We start from the raw sequence: 20,027 nt of genomic DNA, 5'->3' as shown, positions 1-20,027 counted from the left end.
TCCCGTCCACAAGGCTGAAGCACTATCAAGCACTACATGTGTTACTGTTAGAATAATTATAGTTTCTTTATTTTCAGCTTTTTACAAATCCTGCTATTTTACACCCCCAACGCACACACATGTACACACACACACACACACACACACTGAATTCAAGTGCACAATGTCTCCCAGCCCCTACAGTTATCTCAGCAAAATGATGAGAAAACAAAACAAATGTGGCCTGTGTCTGCGTCGCAGCAGAGTCCCAGGAGACAGTTCAGTCTGTGAACGAGGCATGCCCACAGCAAAGTAAATATAAACCAAGAATTTCAATTAATGAGGAAAAAAAAACAAAACAAAAGCACACACACACATAGAAAAATGACAATGAATAAAACGAGTCATTAAATAAAACAGAAACATTGATGAATGAATTCAAATCAGTGTATTTTAGTTTGAGCTTCTGACAGTTTGGAAAAAGAAACAAAATAAAATATACTGCAAATATCATAACGGAATCTGCCAATGCTACAGTTTGAACAACTTTTTTCCAAAAAAATCTGGGGTAATTAAAAAAAAAAAGGTCACGCACACAAGCAAACTATGATGAGGCTATTTGAATTTTTAACTTTTTATTATTCATTTCTCCTTTTAACGGTTTTTCTTTTTAAAGGAAGCTGTTCATCAAAGAGCATTTTGTTCATATATAGTTATTTTTTTACAGAGGAAAATACTGTACAACCTTTTTTTTTTTCTTCTCAAAACAATATCTGGAGGAATATCATCTACACACATTATTATTCCTTATATTATGATCATTTATTTCCAATGCCAAGCTCAGGAGATAACTCATGATCAGTGTGTCAACTTATCGGTCGTACATATTCGCTGATAGAAACCAGAGGGTGGCTTTGACAGATTTATAATTTAGTACTACAGTAAGTGAGCATTCTTGAGAATTAATTTAAAAATCACAGTCCGTATTAGTGTTTCTCATTAGGGCGCTGTTTTTTCTGGTGCACCCCTTTGCGTTTTTTTTTTTTGTCCAATCACAGAAGCAAAAATAAAAACCAGTCTTTAAATAAATCACAGAACGACAGTTCTTTGTCACACTAACATCTATTTGTGCATCAAAGCAAAAAAAGTGAACTAAAACAACATCTTTAAAGCAAAATTCCCTGTTAAAAGATATATATCATATTTTTTTTCAGACGGTAAAAATGAACCTAAAAAGTGCAATAACACCCTAAAAATTTCTCATTGGAAGGTCACATAAATATTAAATAAAAACCGTTACAACAGGAGCTCAACCACAGCCATAGTGAATGGAAAACAAAATGCCGTTGAAGAGACATTTTCGGTCTGTATATTTTTCAACATAAAACACACTCCTTGACGCTTCCTCTGGCGTCCTCCTCGCTGCGTCTAAGTGACTCATCGTTTCCTCTGGTCAGTCTGAACCCCCCCCCCCCCCCCCCCACCTCCTCAACCCGTTAATCACGACCTCGCCTTGCTTACAGATCGATATGCTTCTGACTAACAACACAACAAAACGACATTGTAATGCAAAGATGCAAATGGTAACAAAAATATTTTTTAAATATGCTTATGAGTTTATCTATCATCATCGTTATCATCATGGTCAGCTAATATAAAAGTGCACTATCCACACACAAACTTGATTCCTCCGAGGGGTGGGGGGTGGGGGGGGGGTTAAATTACAAGGGGCTGAGCTTGGTTTGGTGCTAGTCGAACATTTCTAGCAGAATGTCGGAGAGAACTGTTGAGACCGGCGGCTCGGTGGGACGCCCGACTGCAGCTGAGACTGACCACACATTTACTGGTCAATTCCACATTTCATTGAGAACAAAGAAAAAGACCTGAGAGAGGTGGGAACGAGCAAAAATGTAACTCCCCTTTCTCTCAGTGTCTAATAATAATTAATAATAATAATATTAATACAGAAAAAAAGATCAAATGTTTGAACACATCCTGCTTCCCCTTAGTGATTCACATCCCTTTTTTTTCTACGTATCCACGGCCTGAGCCTGCATTTTCCTTTTGTATATCATCGTTCACACACACACTTACATATATAGTTATATAGAGAGATTTGTTTTTGTTTTTCTAATGTTTTTGTTGTTTTATCCACACACAAAAAAGTGAAAAAAATAAAAATAAATTAAAGTCAAACATGCACGCACACAAAAAGACTGATGTGTAGTAAAATGCTTTACATTGCTGCCCCGTGTGTAAAACAGGGCCTAATTCTGTGTGTCTCCGTTCATATTTTTTTAATGCATAATTGAATTAATAATGTTGGTCATCTTGTAAACATCATAATAAATCATTTTGGGCCGTCATTTTCTCCTTGCTGTTGTTTTTTTGTTGTCATCTGAAGTCTCTAAACATGATAAATGAGGCCACTTTCATTTTTGTTTGTTCAAAGTACACAGGGTTTCTCTTCTATAGTCTCTTAGTCTTTTTCTTTCATGGGTCAACGTCTTGTTTTTCCAGTTGGGAAGTATCAGTGTGGTTAACGGAAGCATCGAAACTCTCACCATTGTCCTTTTCACCATCGGGCTCTGGCATCGAATCATCATTCGAGTCAGTGTTGAGATCCTCCTCTGCCTCCTCCTCTTCTTCCTCCTCTTCCTCTTCCTCCTCCTCAGCGGGCACTTCCTCCTCCGGTGACAGGTCGTCCTCTGCCTCGCCAGACGTCCCAGTGGTGTCGTCCTGAGCTGCCGGCAGACCCAGCGGGGGCGTGGTGGGCTTGTGGCCAGACCGCGCCGCGTTGTGATGCATCTTCTTGCTGAGGTCCAAGGAGTCGCTGAGCCCCAGCCCGGCGGCATTCTTCAGGAAGAACAGCGAGCTGCTGGTGTCGGCGCTCAGGTTGAGGGAGCTGTCCAGGCTGAGGGAGGACGGCGGGTATGGGTGGTTGTACTCAGACACGATGCCGCCTGTCGGGTAGAGCATGGAGGTGGTGTGGGACATCCCGTGGAGCCCACCGGATGAGGAAGTAGAGAGACCCATGGAGACTGGGGGGACCGCAGACACGCCTCCTCCCAGGTGGTGCACCCCTTCCTGTTTGGGCGACACAGATGGCAGCTCGCTGCGCTCCTGCTTCTCGTGCTTCCTCTTGTGGGAGTCCATCTGGGACATGCCCACCACCGTGTGCTTGCACTCAGGGAAGGTGCAGTGGAAGTGCGAGCACTTGAGCTTATACTTGCAGTCAGGAACCTCACAATCGACGCTGGAGCTGAACTGGCAGAAGCCGGCGGCGCTGATCACGTCTTGCTTGCCGTGGTGCTTGCGGTGGGCTGTGACCTTGGTGCTGTCGGTGCAGCGGAAGCCGCAGCGCAGACAGTGGAAGTGGGTGCTGTTGCCTGAAAACTGGCAGTCGGGGAAGTTGCAGCTGAGCGAGGACTTGAAGCGCTTGAAGTCGTCCAGGACCAGGTTGTCAACACGGTCGTGGTGCTGCGCGTGCTTGTACATGTGTGTGCGGCCGCAGAACTTGTAGCCGCAGTTCTCACGTGTGCAGTGGTAGTGGGTCACCTTCAGGGAGAACTGGCAGCAAGAGTCCTTGCAGTTCTCATAGAGGTCATAGCGCCGGAAGCCCTCCAGCATCATCCCCTCATCCAGCATCTTGCGTGACGAGGCGGTCTTGCGGCGCTTGCCAAACGGTGACATGTCCTCGATGATCCAGAAGCGTTTCTTTGAGCCGGTGGCCGTGGGAATAGAGATGGTGTTTCCTGAAAGATAAGAAGGAAGCACGTTAAAGAGCAATCAGTAAGTAAAAGTAAAAGCCACAAACTACAAGCAAATTACAGTGTGAGGCCGCCCTGGTTGAAACTCTAATATGCAACCTTGCTCAGCCAGAAGTGGTTCACAGCTGAGTAAGCACAGAGAGCCACAATTTTTTTTATTCCTAATTCCCAGAATGATTAAAGGAGGGGGAAAATGATAGATTGACTTTGGAACATGACACTTTTACAGGGTGTCTGCAGCCTCCAAACAGAGGCGGAGCTGCGGGTCTTAACCGACCCTCTTATCTCCATGTTGTTTTATGAGGGGCACCCACCTTTTGCAACACCCTGGGGTCACTGCTAATGATGTGATCCCTGTTCTGCAAGACAGGAAGCAGTGGGCCTCGATAAAACTTGAGGCGTGATTAAAATGAGAGGCTGCTGATGCAGCCTTGTTAATGGAGGCTAAACAAGACCCAGGCTTCAGACTACAGGTGCTGAATTTACTGCTCATCTCTAAATCCTCCTCATGCTAACAGTGAGAACACACAAGAACACTCTTAGAAATGAGTAGATAGGTTTAATAGAACCATATAGGGTTCTTCTGATTGTCCCCATAGGAGAATACTGTTTGTTTTGTGGTAGAACCTGTAAAGGTTCCACTTGAAACCCTTTCAGAGAGTTCTATCAAGAACGAAATATAAAGGGTTATACAAAGAACCATCTGTGAGGTTCAACCCAGAACCCCCTACAAGAGATTCTACCGAGAACACCTCTATGGTGTCATGGGTAACCCTGAACCCTCTCTGGGGGTTGTATCTAGGAAGTTTCTAACTTCTAAGGGTGCTCACAAGAACCCATCCAGGGGGTTCTATTTAAAGGCTTTTTCTAGAGCCCACCACAGGGGTTCTACTGAGAACATTTTTTACATTAAAATGGTTTTATCTAGAAAACATTCAGGGGTTTCTACTGAGAACTTTTTTACATTCAAAGAACTCAAAGAACCCTTGACAAAAGAGTTCTTTCAGTATTTCAAAAATCTCTGAACTCTTTCATCCAAAAATGGATCTTTGGATGAAATGGGTTCTTCATGGAAAGCTTAGTCTTACAAAAGAACTCCTGACAAACCCTTTGGTCAAAAAAGGGTTGTTCAGAAGCAAATGGTTCTAGGTAGAACCGTGACCATTCTCTTTTGAAACCCTTATTTCTAAGAGTGAAGGTGTAGAAGAAGTTATTATACACATTTGTTCTGTTACTGTACTGTAAGCATGCACATTTCATCAGTTGTACACAAATGTTGCATGCTGGGAAGCCCCTTTGATTTTCTCACACAGTTAAATGCTGCACAGGACTTAACTGACAGCTGCAGTGTTGGTTTGCGGCCGGGGATAAGTACCTGCAGCATCCTGAACTATAGGGACGTCATTTTTAACCGGAGACGGAGTGGCAATGATGGGGCTGAAAGCTGGTGTGTTGGTTGGCATGACAACACTCCGAGTGGCTCCCAGAGAGGCGCTGAGCAGAGAGTATGACAGACAGGATGGAGAGAGGAGGTATGGGAGTGAGGGGAGAGGAGGTCGGAGGAGAGCGGGAGAGAGGGATGGGGCCTGGGACTGGAGGCCAGGCTGAGGAGCGGAGGGAGCAGGAGGTGGTGGTGGAGGAGGAGGAGGAGTGGAGGAGGAAGAAGGAGGAGGTGCATTTTGGGTAGTGCTAGTGTCAGCAGGGGTGGTAGGAGCAGAAGTGGTGGCGGGGTAGCCTTGTCCTGGAGAGACAGGTTGACCGGAGAGGGTGAAGGACAGACAAGAGGGGAAGAAACACACACACACACACACACAAAAACAAGGGCCAAATCACACACACACACACACACACACACACACACACACACACACAGAGGGATGGGAGGTAAAAAGGGAAAGATAAAAGATAAGAGAATGATACAAAATGAGGCCCATTCAAGACAAGTAACCCAAACACCAGCCAAAACAACAATGATGAGAGTAGTGGATCATACTGGCAACACATGGAGAAATGTGAAAATCACAGGCAGGCTCAGATTTAGAAAAAAAGCAGAGGAGAACCCATTTATTCAGTAAGATTTGAGGGAAAAGAGGCTGTCTCTCCTTTCCTGTCCTTTTCCTCCCACAATCCACCCCACTAAAAGTGCTAAAGTAGACATAAAGCCACAGGGATGATCTCTGGCCAGAGGAAAATGTAATAAGCTACACACAGTGCAATAACTCAAACTACTGATGTAAGAAATGGATGTTTTATGAGGATGACCAGGCAAACTGCAAAAGATCCTGTCATAATAAGAATACAGCATTGTCTTCAACCTCATATAATATGACTGATGTGTCATTATTCTATTGATCATAAGTCATACATGATTGACAAATGGCTGAAATGACAAATTGCTGGTTTTCTGGGTAAGGTAGTTGAGTGTGAAGCATGATGTATGATGCTGAATGTATTGCACTATTCACCTTATAGACTAAAGTATATTAAAGATCTACATGCTGACACTTTTATAAAAAAAAAAAAAAGCTTTTTCTCACCTGCTGGAGAGCCATCGTTGCCCACAGGTGTGCTGGTGCAGCTCCGGTCCTGGTTGGAGGACTCGGAGGAGAGGCCCAACGGGCTGCCCCCTCCTCCCATGTAGTCCATGTAATCATCAGTCTCCTCCATGATGCCGGAGGAGGAGTAGCTGGAGTTGATGGCAGACTGGTTCGCTACAGGGCCGGACATCATGCCGGACGCCTGCTGCATCTCATCTGCCCTCTGACCAAGCGGCATCACCTGGACAACAAAATAATCTTCACTGTAAACAAAAAACTTCATCTCAGGATATAACAAGTGATTAATGCAGGTGTTGGCTTCTTGGCGTACACCCAAGGATTTCTCATGACTTCAAAAGTATTCACAAAGAATGAACCTTGCACTTCTGTCATTACACAAAGGCGTCAAAATGAACAAACATAACGAGAAAATCCACTTGTTTAAATTTACGTACGGTACAAGACGTACCATGGAGGTTAAGTTGGGAAACAGAGTACACTCCAGTGTGAAAAATTCATCAGAAGAATGTCAAAAGTGATTTGTCATTGACTGGTGTGGCAGGATATGAGCAGTTTTTTTTTTTTTTTTTTCTTTATAGAACACAGAATGACGCTGTTACCCTTTTATCTGAATCTGACTCACAGAGCAGGAAGCCAGGTTTTAAAAAGTCACGTAGACTTTGGATATCAACAAATAATAAGCAGAACTCATTATTTTTGTGAAAATCAATAGTATAAAATGAAAGTGAAAATCTCTTCTCATAAATACCGCTCACAGTGAAAGGTGTTGGAGTATTTATTTTTCTGACAATGTCTTACTTTTACTCTTTACATTTTAACACAAATATCTGAACTTTCTACTCCTTACAGCACATTTTCAAAACAGGCACGTTACTTTAGTTTTAATGCATTTGAGGGCATTGATTATTATTATTGTGCACCACTGTGCGTCATCTCACTGACATAAAGACCAATGTTAATTTAAATGGATGGGATGATAACACATAGAAAAGATAATTCTTTGGTGTATCCATCTGTGCATATCACACATGGCAACAAGATGAAAACAACGTAAAAGATGAAACAATGCTGAAGTGTTTTTGGTATTTAGTCGTTTTTTTTTTTATCATCTTCTTGCAGCAGATCTGCAACTAAAACTATGTGTTTGTGGGAACATAAAATTTGGGTGTAAAGCCATCTAAAGGTATCTCTTCCTTTTAAAACATTTTTGTATTTTTTGGCAAAAACCGACAAAAAACAAAATCTTTGACCATTAATAATGGCAAACTAGACCTACACTGCATACATACCATGTTTAATCTCTCGGGGAAAGGGTGTGTGAGGCACTTGGCTTTGCTTGAATATGTTTCAATAAACTATTCAATACCTGTTTTAATTCACTCAGGTGTTCCGGATGTATTTTCAGATAATTACCCTTTTCAGAATGGCATGTGTCAGGTGTCATCGTTTGTGTGTCTGTACCTGGGAAGGGACTCTGTCAAAGTTCTTCCCCAGCATCCGCCTCATGTGTTTGCGTGCGTGTGAGGTCATCTGGTGCTTGAGCAGGAAGGAGAACTGGCAACCCTCGCGGATGCAGTGGAAGTGGCTGTTGACTTGGTTATACTTACAACCTGTAAAAAAAGAAAAGCAGTAACAGTTGTAAACTCTCAGATGCAGATTAATTTATCTTTGGCTCAGCTCCTGCACTAAACGCAATATCATCAGTGAGACGGTGTTGTGATTAGATCAAACACAAAGTGAAATATTTTTAGTTTTTTTTAATTTCATGATATGGCTCTGACAAAAGAGGGATCGGGTTTCAAAGTGTTTTAGAGTGTACATGTAGGAGGAATATTAGATCACTCCAGTGTCACACTGAGCAAGTCAAGGCTTCTGTGCACTAAACCTGTGGAGCTCTTTTATTACACTGACATGCTTTATTCAATTAGGAATTTACATAAATAAATTCTCATTTTCTGTGGGCCAATAATGCACACACCCCTGCAAACCAAAGTAAATATACAATTATTACCATATTAAATTCATTTTTCAAAGTATCTCCATTGTCATTTCCCCTTTTGTTCTCCATTGTGCTGCTGTCTGCTGCATATTCTTCTGTTCTTTTCTCGTGTTTTAACCGGTCTGGCTCTAATTGCTTTATGATTTCAAATTAAATGAATGTTCCGTTTTGTGTCTGTTAATCAAATACCATTATATAAAAGCAGGCAGAAATAATTGAAAGAGTAACATGCTGGGCAGGTGCTAGCATGTCAGTAACCATGGCACCCGGTTTAAGAGCACAACACGTCTGTGTCATCAAATAGCTTTTGCACACACAATGTTTTAAACACGCAAAGTTGAGCAAATAACAGTAACCCCCGTGACATGGAGGGCCTTTTGTGAGACAGAAACCAGGTAACATCATCAGCGGTGTTCAGTTTAATGTCGCTGCCATGGATACTGGCAACCCATCAATTCTTTATGACTGGAGTGCGAGCGATGGTAATCCTTTCTGTTTTTTTCCCCCCCAGCCCAAACAATACAGTTGGCAGATCAGGCTGGGGACAAAAAACAGCTGTTTGGGGCCTGTTTTTGTTTGCTTTGTTTCTGCCTTATGAAAAGCTTGTGTAACCGCCTGAAAAAAACAGATCACTTTTAATTCATTTCTGTGTGATGGCAGCGGTGGCTGTGAGGCGCAGCTTCAGAACACAAACAGGCTAAACCAGACAAGCCGGATAATTAACAAACACAAACCTAATTGCTCATTTCTGACAGGGGCAAAAGGAAGAAGAAAACAACCTGGATGTGATTGCCCCCTTTGACGTTATTGCTCATATAGTACAAGCAAGACTACCTTTGGGACTTGAGGTGCCATTGTGAATATGCAAAACACAGCAACAAAACCTATCAGGCGGACTTGTTTCATGCCTCTTAAACAACTCACATAGCACGACAGCATGTTTGCCAACACTGGTCTCTCTCCCTTTGTAAACACAGAAAATATCCTCTCACGACAGCCAACGAAAATCAATCTACATCTTTCTCAATTTAACACCATTAATCCACACATCTTTCTGGGTATAAAATATTATTAAAAGCTGGGGTGTTTAGCAGAGCTGCAACAATTAGTCAATTTAACTGATTGGTCAATAGAAAGAAATAAGTTGCCAACTATTTTGATAATCAATTAATCCAGGTTTTGTGCAGATTACAAGATAAATTTAAGACCTTTTAAGACCATTATGAATGCAATTTAAGACCTATTTCATGTCCATGCTGCCGAAAAAAGTACCAAGGGTACCGATTTTTTAAGCATGGTTTGACATAGGACTTATTCCTGTTAAGGTGACGTTTGCTTAGCTGACACATCTGAGTGATGCGTTTTTGTCAGAATTAAGAGCTCCTCCAGTCCAGGAAATTTCATTGCAGAAAAATTATACGTTTATTTCGGATTTTTACTTTAATTTGTAGTGTTGTATGCTCCAATAACTTGCAAAGTTGTATTAGTGCTTATTGATTCCATGTTGATTTTGTTTTGCAGTTTTGTTACCGAGTAATCAATTCAAATTTTTTTTTCAAAATTTTCATATTTTTCCCAAAAGAAAAGACTGAAATTATTGCAGATTTATAAAAGTGAAATTGCTTAAAAAATACAATCAGTTTTTAAAGCCTGTCAAAATGAAATTTATGACATTTTAAGGCCTAAAATACAGAATATTGTAAGACTTCAATACTTTTCTTCATTTGTGATAGTAAAAGAAGAGTCTTCGGGTTTTGACACACAAGACAGAAAAGCAATTTGACATCATCACTTTATAGCCTGATTAATCGATAAATAGATGATGAAAATAATTGTTAGTTGCAGCCCTAGTATTAAGACATGGGGGGCCTGTGGGATGATGTATAGCAGTGGTCCTCAACCAGCACTGTTCAGAGATTACTGTATAAAACAAAAAACAGTCCCAAGTGCAAAACCTGCCAGACTGAGTAGTTTAAGTTCGCTATTTTATGTTACAAAATCAAATGTTATGTTTTGTGTTTGCTCTGTTCAGAACATGGTGGTTTATTTTGGTGAGTGATTTTTGTGCTGGTTTATAGTTTTGCTGCTTGCCACAATATGTCAGCCTGGTTTATTTTTTTTATCCACTGTCCAGTGACATCCACAAATTATCCTGTGACCCCCTTAGAAGTCCCAAACCCCAGGCTGAGAACCGCTGATATATAGTGAACAATACGCAAACACAAAAAGGTAAAAACTTATGTAGGATCAGAAGTATTTTTTCTCACCCAGCCTTCCACACTCCTCCCTCTTGGTGAAATATTTGAAGCCGTTGGCGGCGCGGCGCTCTGCCTTCTCGTGCTTCTTGACGTGCCACGGCAGCTTGGTGGTGATGTTAGTGACAAAGTAGCAGCCGGGCCGCAGACAGTGATAGTGGCCCCTCATTCTGAACTCGCAGTGCTGCAGAAGAGAGACACATAATTTCCAATTTCATGAGTCAAATGTGGTGAACATTTCAAAGCCAGAGGAGTTGATTAACATTATTTGATGTTTTCTTTGTGTGCAATGTGGAAGTGAACACTACACACAGTCTCTCTCCAAAAACATAATCAACACCTCACAGGTCTTTCCTTTCTGGTCATTTGGAACATCCCACATTTCTAAGTACGGTGACTTTTTTTTCCAGGCTTCCCACAAACACCCCTCCTTTCTAACATGTCTGTACACCACCATCTGTTTGTGAGGCTCAGATCCCAAAGGACCAGGCCAAATAAGATCTGCTCTGTTCAGGAGATGGAGACTAAGGGGAGGAGGAGGGGGTGGAGGAGGAGGAGGAGGAGGGAAGGGGGGCGCTTTTTGTGAGAGGGGTGATTTTCGACACATTAATGAATTCATTTAAACGGTTTTCCAAATACGGGCTCATGAGAGCAGGCAGGGGCTGCCATTTAGGTTTCATTTGCGAAGCATTCCCCTGATTTTTGCCCTATTCCAGACAGCCTTGTTTACTGTGCAAGTGACAATGATTTATTGGGTAATATCAGCTAAATTGGCCTTTTCTGAGAGGAGAATGCGGCAGTCAAAATGACATCATTGACATATAAACAGGCATTACTGGGGTGAGTCGACTGTCTTTTTCAGCAGAGATGGAAGACGGGGAGCAGCGGTTGTGAAAGCCTTGAGTCAAATAACCTCAAACACTGGTCTAATAGATAGAATACTTCATGCTTAGAAAACTCTGGCAGATGACAGTAGGTGAATCAGCTCCTGGCTGAGTTGTCAAGCCGCACACTCACCTGGTTGGGACAGAGACACTGGAGGGAGTAGTAGGAGAACTGGTCACGGATGTTGACCAGGTTGTTGTTGGGGTTGATGTGGTCCAAACAGTGGGACTCTGCCTTGCCAGACGTCTTGCACACATACTTGCAATTCCCAAACAAGCAGTGGAAGTGGAATTTGTTTGAGTATTTACAGTCAGTAGCCAGACAGGGATCACTGGATGAGTAAAAATGGAAAACACAGTTTAATCATCACAGGTCCCAAAAAGGCAAATAAACACATTGTAATGCGAAGTAATATAGTGCTGCAGGAATGACTCCTAAAACCTAGAAATGAGTTTGCATATTAGCACTTCCAGTTCCCTTGTCTGAAGTCTATGGGTTATTTTTAATGGGGTTTTGGTTACATGTCTGAAGTTAAGGCCGGTGGTTACCACAAGCTTTTCACGTTTTGTTCTACGACTCATAAATTTTTAAGCTTTTACGTGTCTTAAAAAAGGCAGTCGCCAACAAATGGCTACTTGAAACTACAGAGAACACCGGTCACTTACACCATTTTTTCATACCAAAAGAAGTCTGCATATGCAAGTTTTTAAAATGTGACTAAACCCGTTAAAAAATAGGTCACTGACCCTTTTCCAGTTTGCCTTTTCTGTTTTTTTTTCTAAGATCATGTCTGTGCAGGAGAAAAAGGTGTTTTTAAAAGTCCCTGTGCGTTCACTTCTCAGGACTTTTGTAGCTTCTAACTGAATCTCTGTGGTTTGAGGTTCAGTTTCTCTCCTGTGTTGCTGTTTGTACTTTTAAGTATCTGCCTTATTTTTTCATATTCGCTTTCAGCTGGATAGGACTCATGTTTAATTACTGCTGATGAAAACCCAACATTTTCTTATTTTGCTGCTTCATAATAAAAGCTTTCAGATAGCAAAAGGGTGGGCTTTTATTGTGAAGAATTTAAATTAAATTAAATGCTTCTTGACTGCTTTACAGCTGCTGGGTGGGTTTTTGTCCAGTGTAAAAGTGGCTCTAGCAGTGGTGACGTGAAGTCATGCAACCATGGTGTATTTTGTTTATAGCGTAACCAGTCGGCTTTTTACTTATGGTGATTGACCGGTACCTTGCTTAACAAAATGTGTAGGTATCATAAACTTTGATCTGCAAAAGAGTATTTTCTGCATTCCAGTGGAAAAATCCTATTAGCTTTTGCAGAACAATGCTAATTACTACAAAAACATGTCATCCCTGCAGCACTCTATAAAACATAGATAGATGTTTCTCCTACTTTTCCTGGAACTGCAGGAAACCAGGTTTGACTTGTGGCTTTGCATTCTCTAGGGAGGTGGTAGCCAGAGGGGAGTTGGCCGGCAGGTTGGGCATCGAGGCCGGTATCTGAGGGATGCTGCCGGTCAGCTGCTTCCAGGCCAGCAGGGAGGGAGGAGGGGAGCTGTACCCACCAGAGGAGGTGAGGTGTGCCACATCCATAGAGGGGTTGTTGGCCATGGAGACGGGGGCAGCGGGCTGCAGAGGGGCTCCCTCGCCAGACTCCTTGCCCTCGCTGAACTGAGGCTCCGACTTCACTTTCAAGGTGGCTCGGAGGTGGAAGCTGAAAAACAAGATGGAAGCTCATTTTCATGTTGATCAGTTAAAGTAAAAGTTAAAATGTGGAAAGGGTGTGTTTTCTCACTCACTTAGCATGTTTTATGGCCCCATCCACAGTGCTGAAAAGTGCACCACAGTCCTCTACCAGGCAGTGGAAGTGCACTTTCTGAAGGAAGTCACACTGAGCCTCACAGAAGTCATCTGTGTCAAACCTTAACATGGACAAATAATGAAGGAAATCCAAATTTAAAACTAAACAAAAATAAAAACGAATAAAAAATAAATACTAAACCATGGTAGCACTGATTTATACACACCCTTTTACCATGAGATTAAATAGCGTATTTATGCAGCATCGATGTTTAGATCTAGTTTCCTATTATCATGGCTCAGTGGCAGAAAATTTACTGGTTTCTAAAATAAACAACAAATGCTTAGAGTAAAACTGGTTGAACTCCTCATCTGACTGTAAATGTCATAGGTCCGTTGTACTGTAAGTCATTACAAATTCCTGCAAGACCAGATTCTTTATATTTCGGGGGTTTCCAGTTTGTGAGGAACAGTATTTACAGAAAAAGGCCTTCTATGTACAGTACTTTTAAACAGTCTCTTTTCTCACTATCAAAATGAAATGAGTCAATTCTGACTACATAACTTAGACTACTCTTTGCACTTCCTGCATGTTTCATACCTGCGGAGGTATGTCCTCCAGATCTCAGTGGGCTTTTCAGGCATGGGTCTCTTCAGGACTCTGTTCAGATACTGTGCCGCCTCTGAGGCATTCCCGCCCTGGCCTGTCTCCGGCTCTGTTTTCAGGTTCATGGCGTTGAACAGGGCAGGGTTCACCTGTGACATCTACAAAACACACACATAAACAACCAGCTGCTTGGTTAGCAGAGCATACGTAAGCTTGGCGATTGCATATGTTAGTGAGAATGTGAGAGTTAACACACACACACACACACACACACACACTCAACAAATGTTTTGGCGAGGCAAAAAAGCACAGCCAGATTTACAAACATCCAGCTTTTGCTTGAGTGCAGGCCAAGCATATTTGCCAAGCGTCCTCTGGGAGTAACTGTTAACCCTTTTATGTGATGTGGTGGCTTGAATCAAACCCCCATAAGCTGACATGACACAAAGAGCTGTCAGACAACAGGTCTTCAAGCTCCTCCACTGCCTCTGTTTAATGACTGCTTTGAGAAGATCAACTCTGAAGTTAAACTCTCCTGGGGAGAGGTTAAAAAAGATGACACGTGTGGGGGGGGGGGGGAGGAGGTTTTGACCAGTTGATGAGGGTAAAAAAAAAAATGAAGGCTGATCTGTCATTACACCATCAATGTGATGGAGACCACCTCGCGCACTAGTATCAATCAGATAAGATGTATAATTAAGACTGTCCATTTTAATCTTCACAAAAAAACACCACACATTTACATTTCCATACGCTAACATTTAGCGTGGTAAAAAATGAGGGCAGTGCCTTCTTGTTTTTTTCCTTCTCTGACTTTTTAATCAAATAATTTACAAACTCTATAAATAAATGTGGAGCGAGGCGGGGGAAGAAAAAGTATAAAGGACGAGAAAAAATGGACGGTGAGTTCAAAACAGCTCATCAAAAAACAAACATCTCTATATATCTGGCATGGCACCCAGCTACTGCTTCATTATATTAATTTGTGAGAGGTGCAGTGAAAATTACACTGTATGAAAAATGGCTGGAAAATTTAAATGATACAAACTCATCTTATTAGCGGTGAAACATTAAAAAACAAACAGGCCCCACCGTGTCCCGCTAATTTGTCTTTGGATGAAAGGCGTTTGATGGATGGATCTTACCTTATTCATAAGCGAGGATAAAAGAGATGTATTCCCTGGTACAGGGTGTCCGTTTGATTCATTACTGGAACAAGGAAAATGAACAATGTTTAGTCAAGATTTGCATGAGAACAGTAAATATTACTATTTATCACGCAAGGTGTGCCTGTATAATGAAGAAGAAAAATGCTGTCTTCTTAAGAAATAAGATCTACTGTGAGTTGGAGGGAAAATTGGAGTTGAAGGTTTATATAAACATTGCTCTCTCGCAAAAATATGAGAAATATGTTGTGGATTTTATAATTGTACACACATGTATATAAATAAGATATTTTTGATAAATAATTGTGAATATAACCTGGGCTGCCAAGAATGCTGAAATCATCTATCAATCAGAGGAACCTTATTCCCTTGTTGATTTATTTTGTGAATATATTAGGTGAATTTGCAACAAAAATCAACCTTTTACATATAGCATTAACCCTCTGTGTACTAGACATGCACCTGAAACTGAATATGTTATTCAGGAAAGCTCAATTAATTCGATGGAAGCAGGTACTTCTCCTACCTGAAGTTGCTTGTTTGGGAAAAAACTGTTTCCAAAATGTGATGCAGTAATGTACGAGTGCTACTTTTATCTAAGTACGTTTTTACACAAGTGCTTAATTTTACTTGAGTATAATACTCCAGCACTGTGAACTGCAGTAAGATTAAGACATGCAGACAGCATTGTTGAACTTTAAGGTTATTCTTTATATTTTTATTGTGCAAACTTTACAATGCAAAACAGAATTTTCGATGTATAAAACATTTTTTTTCAGTTCCTTATGTTCAGTGTCTCCCAGTTAAAGGGGTAGCAATGTGGTTCATTCATTACACATAATTGAGTTAAAAATAAAAAGTCCAGTGTGAGGATGTGGAAATATATTTCAAAATTAATTACAAGCCAATATTAAATCAACTTAATGCTTTACAGGCACAAAAATGGCAATGCAGATGAATATTAGGCTGGAAAATACAACATCTGCCTGATTTAACTTGACCACACCCACTTCTAGTCTTTTATCCGAATACAGAGACAGATAATGTTGTTGGTTGAATAGATACAGATAATGATGTCTATGTGCACCTCCACTGCGTACCATGCGGCTGTGTACCTGTGGTCTTTTTTGCTCAGGTCCAGGCTGTGCTCCTGCGTGGAGTCCTGGGAGGCCCCAGAGTTGGCGTCCACTGGCTCCTGCTTCACGTGAACCAGATTGAACTGGCTGGCTGAAGCCGGCTGCCCGTTCCCTGAGGATCAAGCCAGAGACGCAGAGGAGAGAAGAGACAACAAAGTTATTGTTGGTCAGCATTATTACGCTATGACGAGATCCAATCTGACTTCTGTCCTGGCCCGAAAAGAATACTCCGAGTGATAATTATTGCGAAATTATGTCAGGCCGTCAAGCCTTTTAAATGGTGATTGAGAGGCGGGAGATATGAGGGAAAAAGACTCCTTTTTCTGCAGCACTTGTCACAACTCATTTGCCAGGCTGCCTCTTAACTGGTCATTAAGTGAGATGCTAATGCTGAGGGAAAGTGGCAGTCTCAGATTGGCCACCCCCCTCCCTTCCCACCTTCCCAGGCTCCTTGTTGGCCTGACAACGGACGGCAGCCAATGCCACTGAGCATACCCACAAGGAACAGGGGTGCTATGTCGGTCAGATTGGAGCTGACAGCCAATCAGATTGGTTCAAATAGCGTGACCTCTCGATCACATTCTCCTCCAAATAGGTATTCAGTGGATGCTGTGAGCGAGGACAGGAGTGCTGAAATGAAATAAATAAAGACAAAGGGGATGACGTGGGGTAAAAATGCTGACAGGAAGGTGAATTCTGCCCCGCCTCCTGATCCCCAAGGGACTGAAATATTAATTTGTCCTGGGGCTACACAGAGAAAGCAGGGCTTTTGGTTGACAATAAGTGGTGTTTTATTTAAAAAAAAAAATTCTGAGTGCATTGGAGGGGTGAACCTGGCGTAGCCTCTCAGACACTGTTAGACTGGTGAGCACCAGTGGCTGTGATTGGTTTGGTGAGGAATATGTTGTTTAGGAATTGGGGCTGGTGCTGAGGGATAGTGACAGGCAAGGTCATGGGCAACCAAGTGTGTGCCCTTGGCCCTCAGCCTGGTGAGGCCCCTCTCCTTTTTCTTGCTGGGGAGAAAACAAGATGAGCCTACGTAAGGGGGAAACCGAGCAGAGTTCCCCCCTGCTACAAGATGACCCAGAGACATATCAGACAGAATAGGAGTGGAAAAGCCAGTCTTGGGCCTTGTCAGCTGAAAGCGAGGAGATGGGGAAGTGTCAGTGTCAGTTCAGTTTGACAATGGCTGAGGTTGGAGGGGCTGGAGGTGGGGTCGGGGTGGGGCTAAAAGGAAAACAGCAGTCAAACAATTTTGCGTCTGGTTGGAGGTCACTGAATGCTAACTGAGTCTCTGTCCTGCGCTCCTCCCCTCCCCCCCAACTCGATAATAAGAGTACACCCAAAATTAACTAGCCAGACAGATCCTGCCTTGTCATTGACGATTAAATCAACACTCAGACCAAATGAGAGCACATTATATCAAGAGCAGCCACTTGCTATTAGAGCCCAACCAATAAAGAATTTTTGAGACTGATGCAGATACTGATGTTAATGGGAAAAAATTAATTGATTACAATATAGTGACAAATATGTTTTTTGTTGTTTATATTATTTTCTTTTTTCATTTTTAGATCTCTTCTATGTGGATTATGCACAAGCTCCTTGCTTAATAAAACAACTTTATTGAAGAACATTTAAAGCTACTACAAAGAACTCATATTATGTTGATTTTCGAGACCCCTGTGGACAAAAGCACTAGTGTTTCTACCATAACAAAAGAAAATAATGTCAAAAATATAATGATCTAAAGAAAAAGCTCCTGCTTCTTTTAAACTGGTTAACGTACTACCCACTGTGATGTTTCCTGAGAAAATGTAAACAATGCTTGTTTCTCCTGATTTTAAGGACAATCTGACCAGGAGACAGGGATTAAGAATAAGTGTATAGAAATAGCCAGTTAGCTTACACACGGTGTTGTTTGTTTATGTAGGTCATATAGAGGTATCAGTATTACATTGAGACTGTTTCATAACAAGTTCAAGACTCCTTGTATTAGCTTTAAGTTAAATATTCTTTAGCATGTTAAATAATTTAACATATACATTTTAAATCAATGCTATAAATGAACTAAAATTGAAAATAAATATATGAAGGTAAATAATTCATGAAAATAAATAATTAGCTAAATAAACATCAGCATCAGTTAATTGCTGACTATTCTAATACTGCCAGTCAAATACAGGGCAGCTTGTAAAACAAGAACTATAGTTTATTTGGGTTTACATCTGCAAGGGAGCTGCGGCCCTCTAAATCTTCCCCATCGTGCTAAATCTAAATTACCTCAAGCATTCTTTTCTGCATTATATGTTTTGCAAAAATGGTGTTCATATCAATATAAAAGCATATACACCAATACCGATATATCTGTGAGAGGCCTATACTGACTGATAATATCGGTCAAAAGATATATGAGTCAGGCTCTACTTATCTCCTTATGATCATTAGACAAATTAAAGCATTCCTTCACTATATCAGAGGATAAATTGAGTGTTTAAGGTGGAGTATAATGCTAAAGTCTCTTATTCTGCTGCACATCATCAAGTTATTTTTTCTATCTACTTCCCAGAGAAGGAGAACAAATGAGTTTGACTCAAAGCAGCTTCTTTCTGGAAATTATCCAGGAATAATGTATCACCATGTAATTACTCCGGATAAGATACAGAGCTTGTGAAAGATCATTTGTACTGTGTGTCTAATTAGTAAACCCTTCAGATGCTTGAATCTCTGGGAAAAAAAACACTTAGGGGTAAATTAGAGCGGAACATTAATAAAAAAAAAAAAAAAAAGAAAAAAAAAAGAAATACTGAGAAAATACTGAAAGCAGAAACAGGAAAAATGCACAATTCACCACAAGAGAAGTGAAGTTTCACAACCCCTCTGAAAAAAATAAACACTGTGAAAAATAGCCACAAACACTGTGACTTTTCTCACACCTTTTTGACAGAGAAGCACAAACCACTTCCTCCTCATTTTAGCCCCAAATGTCCTGTTCACACATTTTATGAAGCAAATATGAGAAACAAAACTGCAGCTACCCTTCCATTCTGCATGTGCACTCAACTTTTACAGTAAAGCATGAAGCTTATTTCAAACCAGTTTTGAGAGATCTGAGATGCAGCCTCTCAGTGAGACAACGAGAGGGGTGGTGATGAAGGCACCATCTGTGGAGGCCCCACCCTCAGTGGGGGCCTTCCCAGTGTTCAGACTACCTGCTGGAAGCCCAGAGGTGGAGCTCAGCCTGACAGCCCGGGCTCAGCTCTGCTCCCCAGAGCAGCTGCCCCAGCTCTCTCCCAGGGCCTGTCCTGCTCTAGGAACACCACCAGGAATTGTAATCCTTCCCAGTCCCAACATCCGGAGACGCTCCCCCTCGTAGCACCATTTACAATCCGCACCCCACCTGCTCAGGCTCAGCACAGGAGGCCCCGCTGCTACTGAATGCAAAACTGTGCTCCGCAGTGCATTATCAATTTAATGCTTTAACTTCATTTTCATTCTCAGAAGCTTTGTTTAGAGCAATATGATAAACATAGACAAGGCAATTACCTCCAAAATTTATGTGAATTGTGTTTATGCTAAGCAGATACTGACATGTTTTTGTGGGAACAGAAGGTTTCTAGAAATTCAAAAAGTGTGTCTTTGCTGATGCATGCAAGTGTGTCTGAGTTCTTGTATCAGAGCAGAAAAAAAAGCCTCTTTCTCAGCTCTGGTGCATTGAGTCATTTCTGCCTCAGTGATTTCTGTTTTTGTTTTTTTTTATCAGTTTGCATAGAGGATACGGAAAAAGAAAAAAAAACAACTTTTTTTGTTCTCGCAATTTCTGAACTTAATTTCATTCCACCTCCATTTGCTTGGAACGGGCGCAGACATAG

General features: G+C 41.5%; 1 protein-coding gene across 7 annotated transcripts in view; it reads right to left on the bottom strand.

Annotated features, from left to right (window-relative positions):
* Window positions 1–412: 412 nt before the first annotated feature.
* The window catches only part of casz1 (castor zinc finger 1), a 211,358-nt gene continuing 191,743 nt past the window's right edge, over window positions 413–20,027 (bottom strand). For 5 of the 7 annotated variants that reach the window (XM_084721380.1, XM_084721379.1, XM_084721378.1 and 2 more), the window contains 11 exons: window positions 16,135–16,267; window positions 14,999–15,062; window positions 13,848–14,011; window positions 13,246–13,368; window positions 12,840–13,160; window positions 11,579–11,777; window positions 10,574–10,745; window positions 7,769–7,917; window positions 6,287–6,527; window positions 5,125–5,490; window positions 413–3,734 (listed from right to left, as the gene is read on the bottom strand). In XM_084721380.1, the coding sequence (XP_084577506.1) occupies window positions 2,473–3,734; window positions 5,125–5,490; window positions 6,287–6,527; window positions 7,769–7,917; window positions 10,574–10,745; window positions 11,579–11,777; window positions 12,840–13,160; window positions 13,246–13,368; window positions 13,848–14,011; window positions 14,999–15,062; window positions 16,135–16,267 (3,194 nt within the window). In that variant the 3' untranslated portion in view covers window positions 413–2,472. The remainder of the gene's footprint in view (window positions 3,735–5,124; window positions 5,491–6,286; window positions 6,528–7,768; window positions 7,918–10,573; window positions 10,746–11,578; window positions 11,778–12,839; window positions 13,161–13,245; window positions 13,369–13,847; window positions 14,012–14,998; window positions 15,063–16,134; window positions 16,268–20,027) is intronic. The other 2 variants (XM_084721382.1, XM_084721383.1) reach the window with 1 other exon arrangement.

This window comes from Lutjanus erythropterus, chromosome 6 (genome assembly GCF_056507025.1).
Source record: "Lutjanus erythropterus isolate fLutEry1 chromosome 6, fLutEry1.hap2, whole genome shotgun sequence".
Lineage (NCBI taxonomy): Eukaryota > Metazoa > Chordata > Actinopteri > Lutjaniformes > Lutjanidae > Lutjanus > Lutjanus erythropterus.
Note: the sequence above shows the minus strand (reverse complement) of the source record. Positions and strands in the feature narration are given on the sequence as shown.